Below are 6,000 nucleotides of genomic sequence, written 5' to 3'. Positions count from 1 at the left end.
CTGGGGCTCCTGTGGCGGACCCGCTGGCCCTGGACCCGCCCCACCCTCGCCGCGCTGCCCCCACGCCCTCGCCCTACCCTTCCCTCCCGAGCCCCGCCCCCGACCCACCCCGGCCCCGCCCCACCCCTCCTCCTGAGCCCCGCCCTCGCCCCTGCCCCGCCCCCGCCCACTCCTGCCCCGCCCTCTCCATCGCCCCTCACCGCCCTGTAGAAGACACGGCGCGCGCAAGCGCAATATAGCGCCCTCTGCGGCTCGGCGCCCGCAGGCACCCCGTAGCGCGGCGTCTCCAGGGCGACCGCGGGCCCAAGCCGCCTCCATTGTTGGCGGCGCCCCCTACTCTCAGCGGCCGGGCTGCAGGCGTGCAGCAGAAGGGTCCGCAGGTAGGGCGGGCGCGAGGCGGGCGGGGCTGCAGGACGGGCGGGGCGGAGGCAGGGGACTCCGGACTCAGGCAGGAGAAGGGGGGGCCGTCCGCTGCGGGGCGCGGGGTGGCTGCTGAGTGGGGTGTGGCTGCGGGATGGGGGCGGCTGCGGGGCGGCTGCGGGGCGTGGTGTGCCTGAGGGGTGGAGCTGCAGGGGTGGTGTGTGTGCGGGGCGGGGTGGGGCGTGCCTGTGGGGCGGGGCGTGCCTGTGGGGCGGGGCGGGGCGTGCCTGTGGGGCGGGGCTGCGGGGCGTGGTGTGCCTGCGGGGCGGGGCTGCGGGGCGCGGTGTGCAGATGGAGCGAGGCTGCAAGGCGTGGTGTGCCTGCGGGGCACGGTGTGCTTGAGGGGCGGGGCTGCGGGGCGCGGTGTGCTTGCAGGAGGCTGTGGGAGGTGGTGTGCCTGCGGGGCCGCGCGGGGCTTCTGGGCGGACTTGGGGGAGTTGTGCCGGCAGCGTGGCCTTCCGCGGGGGCTTTGGATAAGGCTGCGCCAGGCTCTGGTCTCCTTTCCTGCAGAGACCGCTTGGGCTGGGAACTTGAGACAATTCTCGACCAGGCCAAATGGGGAAAATAGAGGCGGGGCCATCCTTGCATATTTCAGTTGGGGTGTGGACGTTTTCCCTGTTGGGCCTGTAGAGGGCTGAGGCCTACCCTTCTCTGCTAATCACCAACCACCTACTGTGCAAAGGCCAGGATGTCCTGGGGAGCTCCTGTTTACCTTCATGCAGACCTGGCTCCCGATTATCTGCGCGCCCTTGGGGCGGCTCCTTCACTGACTGGAACCCCTCCTCCTCCCTAAATGGGAGTGAAACGAACACGTATCAGTAACTGGGTCGTCCATTAGATGTGCATGTAAGACCCATAAGCATTACAGAGTTGATTATCAATGCTGGACAAAGTGGAGCTGTGCCTCACCGCTGAGGTTTGGGTGAGCAACAGTTCTTAAACTTGGTGTTGAGCAAAGGTATTGCTGGACAATTAAGATCCAAGGTTCTAATTTCACTTTCTGTGTCAGTGTGATTGGTTGTTGCTGGGTCTCCCCTGCCTGTGTTTGCAGGTGACTCCAGACCAAGGAGGATGAGCCGTGGCCGCTGGAGGGCTACAGATGGAGGGAAGCTGCACCTGTGGGGCTCCTGCTGGGGCTGCTGAGGATGCAGAGGAGGGTGCTAATGGAGTCAGTGGTTTGCCTGCCTCCCCTTCCAGAGATGTTCATAGGATTATTGAGAGAATCATCTTTTCTCCCTCACCAAGTTTGGACTTGAGTCAAAGTGGTCTGCATCACATGGGAGAGGTCTTCAAAATCCCCAACCTTCAAGTAAGTGGCAGTTCCTTGGGATGTTGTCACACAGGTGCTGTGCAGATAAGTGGAGCACCCAGCCCTGCGCTTGCTTGCTAAGCATCTTGCTCTTTGGAGAATATTCTAGAAAGAGTCAGAGAAGGGTTAATTGGGCTTTCATATTGCTGATCACAACAAAGAGAAATCGAGATATGGGCCATGGCAAGGGCAGTGGTGCATCTGCTCACAAGTGGGAGCCCATCCTGCAGGCCATCACTCTCCACCAAGGCCCCATGGGAGAGGCAAGCACCCAAACATCTTTGGTCTCTTATTTAAAAAACAAACTCCTCCAAAAACCTGAGCAGTGGAACAGCAGTTAACCCGGTTTCTCCCACTGCTTTCCCTGTTGCTGATGTGACAGCCATGGCCTTGGTGCTGGGCGCCTCCTGAGGGCAGTGCCTGGGAGTGCTTCTGGAGCACCGCCTTGTTAGAGCACAGCCTTGATGCAGACCTTGCTGCCCCCCAGCAGTGCCAGCCCAGCTGGAGTCACGGAGGGTTCTTAACTCATTTGACTTCATCTGGAGTCTGGGATTATTGTGAAGTGCAGCCATAATGTACGTGAAGACAGTGTGTGGAACACTTGTGATGTTAGTTGACATGCCCAGCAGTTTCACAGAAGCTGCACTTTGGCATTTTAGGTGGCGCTTGCACTGCTGAAGCCTGCTTGCCAGTTTGTGTTTACCTGTTTGCTGCCAGGGCCGGCGCTGCTCCTCTTGCTGTTCTTTATTAGCGCTGACCTCTGAGGGCTTTGCCAGCACAGGGACCCACCTCATCCTGTGATGGGCTCCTGTGTGTGTCACTTGTGATGAAGCAGATGTCGAGCCCTGAGGTTCCCATTGACTCTGTGCCTACAGGAGAGGAGGAAATTCCAAGTCCTTCAGCTTAATAGAGAAGCGTCACAACTGTTTCCCTTTCGTGAGATAGATGAATTTTATTGCCATACCAACAAATCAGTAAGTGAGGTAACCACTCACAGTTGCAGACTCTCAGGGGTTACAGGCCACATTTTGTAGCTATAGAGCAATCCTTGGAATTGTAGGTCGCACTTCCAGAGATACTGGTACTCAGGGGACATGTAAAGAATGCTCCACCTTCACACTCCCAGGACGTTGAGGCAGGGAGAGGCCACACACTCTTCCACCCCACCAGCTTCACACGGGGTAGTGCCTGCATTTCCGGGGGTGCTGGGAAGGAGTCCTCTTACTGGCCTTCAGGAGGACCTGTTGGTACCAGAATTGGCTGGTACCAACAGGGCAAGCACAGACTGGAAGGGTTAGTACTCTGCTCCAGCAGCTGACCTGGGAGGGTCCTGCATGGAGGCCTGTGTGTACATGCACAGCTGACCTGGAGGCACAGACTGTGCACTGATGGCCACACTGCTTTCCAGAGAGCGTGCCAGCTGCCAGCAGGCAGGGACAGGGGTTTTCTAATAGGCATATGATTTTCAATGCATTTATAAGGAGCATGACTTTTCTAGTCAGTGTCTCGCAGAGACCTGTAAATGGTTTGGATTTGGGGGCTTGTGGAGCTATGGTATACAAGGAATTGCCTGATTGCCCACTGAGTAGCAGACAGTGTAGTGGTAAAAGGCCAAGGATCACAGGCACTCCCTGATTGGGGCACACCCTGTGAGGTGGGGCCCAGCAGCTGTGGCGAGGACACTGGAACACAGAGGTTCCAGAACTTGGTCAAGGCCACACAGCTGATAGGTTTCAAGACCTAGCTTTGAGCCCAGCCGTCTGGCTTCAAGGTCATGCTCTGAGCATCTGTCTCTGCCTCCTCAGTACGCCTAGGTACAGGAGGAGATGGGTGTTATAATGCTAATTGCATGATGTTAAAAATTCCTTTCATCTGGCCATTCTATGATTGTGCAATTACAGACACCTTATCCCCCCCCTTGTCCAGAAATATTAAGTAGAAAATTTGAGGAATAAATAACTCATAAGTCTTAATGACTTTTATGAATTGTACAGTATGGCTAGATGGTTCTGTTATTTCTCTCTCTCTCTTTCTTGTAGTTGTAGATGGACAGATTGCCTTTGTTTTGATTATTCTTATGGGTGCTGAGGATCGAACCAGTGCCTCACACCTGCCAGGCAAGCGCTCTCACTGGGCCACAGCCCAGCCCTGCTGTTGCTCTTGGTTGTGGCCCTCTTACATGCCTCTCCATGAGTCCCACCTTACCTTAGGTGTGTGCGTATTGGGGGATGCACGCAGCACATATGCAGTACTTTTCGATGGTTTCAGCCTCCCAGTGGATAGGTGGGGACCGTTGTGTGTAGGTTGTAGGTATACAAGCAGTCTTGCTGCCACATGGTCTTATCCATGATGGTGACTTGGATGTTTCTGAGCTGATGTGCCACACTGTTCTGAAATGGCTTCTGAAGGGACTTCTGTGCACCCCTCTATCATAAATAGTGCCATGGAAGACCCCTATGCCTCTGTCCAGCAGCTTTCCCTTAGCATGAACTTGGGTGGATCCCCAGGACCCGCTCATCAAGGGAACAGTTCACTGGGCTACCAAGAGCCATGACGCTGAGTGTGGAGCATAGGAGGGAGAAAACGGTCTGTGAAGTCCTGGGTGAGTTTGGTGTCAAAGGGTACTTCATTGAGAAAGCAAGGTACTTGTCATGGCACAACAGAAGTCACAGCTCTGAAAAGAACTCTGCTCTGATTCTGGGTCAGCTATTTAAATTCTATAAGGGGTAAAATGTCTTTTTACTTTTTAATGTGCCACACATGGTAGTTAGTATACTGTCTTTCTGAAAATGCTTTCTTGAATAAACCATGTTTCGAAATTGGGTTGGTTAATGAGACATTTTCTGTTCTTTTCTGTGCAAGCAATTACATCTTCAGAGGAATGCCCTCTGCATGATTCCTAGAGATTTCTTCCAGCTGCTGCCAAACCTGACTTGGCTCGACCTCCGGTACAACAGAATCAAGGCGCTTCCCTCTGGGATTGGCTCTCACAAGTGAGTCAGAGCTCCTGTTGCCATCTCTTTAAGCTGCGTCAGTGCCTGCTCTCCTGCAGCTTGGTTTCTGTTGCTCATGGGTGACTTTAGAATGGAGGTGTTAGATGATTTCAGAGCCAGTCGGAGGTGTGCTGTCCAAATGCGCCACACTCTCCTAGCCGTGACTGTGACGGGGCTCTAGGACACCAGGAGGAATGGTGCTGCCTCCACGTCTGTTGGGCAGCCGGTGCCGTGCTGGTGACAGCTGGTTCCACCTCGGACTCCCCTTGTGCAGAACCACCTGCAGGTCAAAAGTACCACTGATGAATTAAATCCAGCCACTTCATTCCAGTGAATCCTATATAATCAGTATGGGATCTTGGAAAATAGTGAGAAACTTCTCATTTGGGGAACTGGAAACCTGGCCACCAGCAAGCAATGTGTGCTGTCCTGCCACATTCCTGCCACTCTGATTCCACGAGCACAGTCCTATCCCATCCTTGGAGCCTGGCCTCCTCTGGGCCTGTGCCCAGCAGCCAGCACTCCTTGCTGTAGAGACCCCCTTTCCTGTGCCCTCTTGGTACTTTCTCTTCTATACCATCAGAAGCCGTCCTGCAAATGTGTTGACAAACCGTCAGTCCCTCCTCTAATGTCAGCCTCTGGGAGGAGGGCACACAGAGACCTGGGGTAGGTGTGTGCTTGGCAGGTAGGTGCCAGGCATGGCATGGAGGCCAGGGTGCAAATCAGAGCTGGGGGCGTAGTAAGGTCTGGAGTGTCACTGAGCTTGGAGCCTACAAGGTTGGATCTGGAGTGTCCCCCAGAGGCTCCTGTGTTGAGGCTTGGTCCCAGGAAGCAATGTCCAGAGGCAGGGCTTTGGGGAGGTAATTGAACCATACAGGCTGACCTCGTCAGTGGACCAACCCATTGATGGGGCATATCTGAATGGACACTGGGAGGTGGTGGACACTGTAGGAGGTGGGACCTCGTTGCAGGAAGTGGGCCAGTGGGGGTGTCCCTGGGAGAGTGTCTCCTGTCCCCTGCCCCTTCCTCCCTCTCTGCTTCTCGGATGCCAGGAGAGGAGCCCTTTCCTCCACATGCCCTGCCATCACCACAGGCCTAAAAGCAATGTGCCAGCCGACCGTGGCCCTAAGCCTTTGAAACTGTGAGCCCAAATGCTCCTTTAAGTTGTTCTCCTCGTGTATTCATCCCACAGTGGGGAGCCAGCCAACAGAGCCCATGTTCTCAACTCTCGGATTCATTTAGGGAGAGCTGGGAAGTCCCAGGAGGGGTGAGTGGAGA

General features: G+C 55.5%; 1 protein-coding gene across 3 annotated transcripts in view; it reads left to right on the top strand.

Annotated features, from left to right (window-relative positions):
* Window positions 1–277: 277 nt before the first annotated feature.
* The window catches only part of Lrrc27 (leucine rich repeat containing 27), a 28,260-nt gene continuing 22,537 nt past the window's right edge, over window positions 278–6,000 (top strand). For 2 of the 3 annotated variants that reach the window (XM_027929879.3, XM_071610668.1), the window contains exons 1-3: window positions 278–380; window positions 1,472–1,729; window positions 4,592–4,722. In XM_027929879.3, coding sequence (XP_027785680.2) covers window positions 1,520–1,729; window positions 4,592–4,722 — 341 coding nt within the window. In that variant the 5' untranslated portion in view covers window positions 278–380; window positions 1,472–1,519. Of the gene's footprint in view, window positions 381–707; window positions 753–1,471; window positions 1,730–4,591; window positions 4,723–6,000 lie in introns of those variants that run through there. The other variant, XM_071610667.1, reaches the window with a different exon arrangement.

Source organism: Marmota flaviventris, chromosome 4 (genome assembly GCF_047511675.1).
Source record: "Marmota flaviventris isolate mMarFla1 chromosome 4, mMarFla1.hap1, whole genome shotgun sequence".
In the NCBI taxonomy this organism is placed as follows: domain Eukaryota; kingdom Metazoa; phylum Chordata; class Mammalia; order Rodentia; family Sciuridae; genus Marmota; species Marmota flaviventris.
The sequence above is the reverse complement of the archived record's forward strand: the minus strand, read 5'-3'. Positions and strand labels throughout refer to the sequence as shown.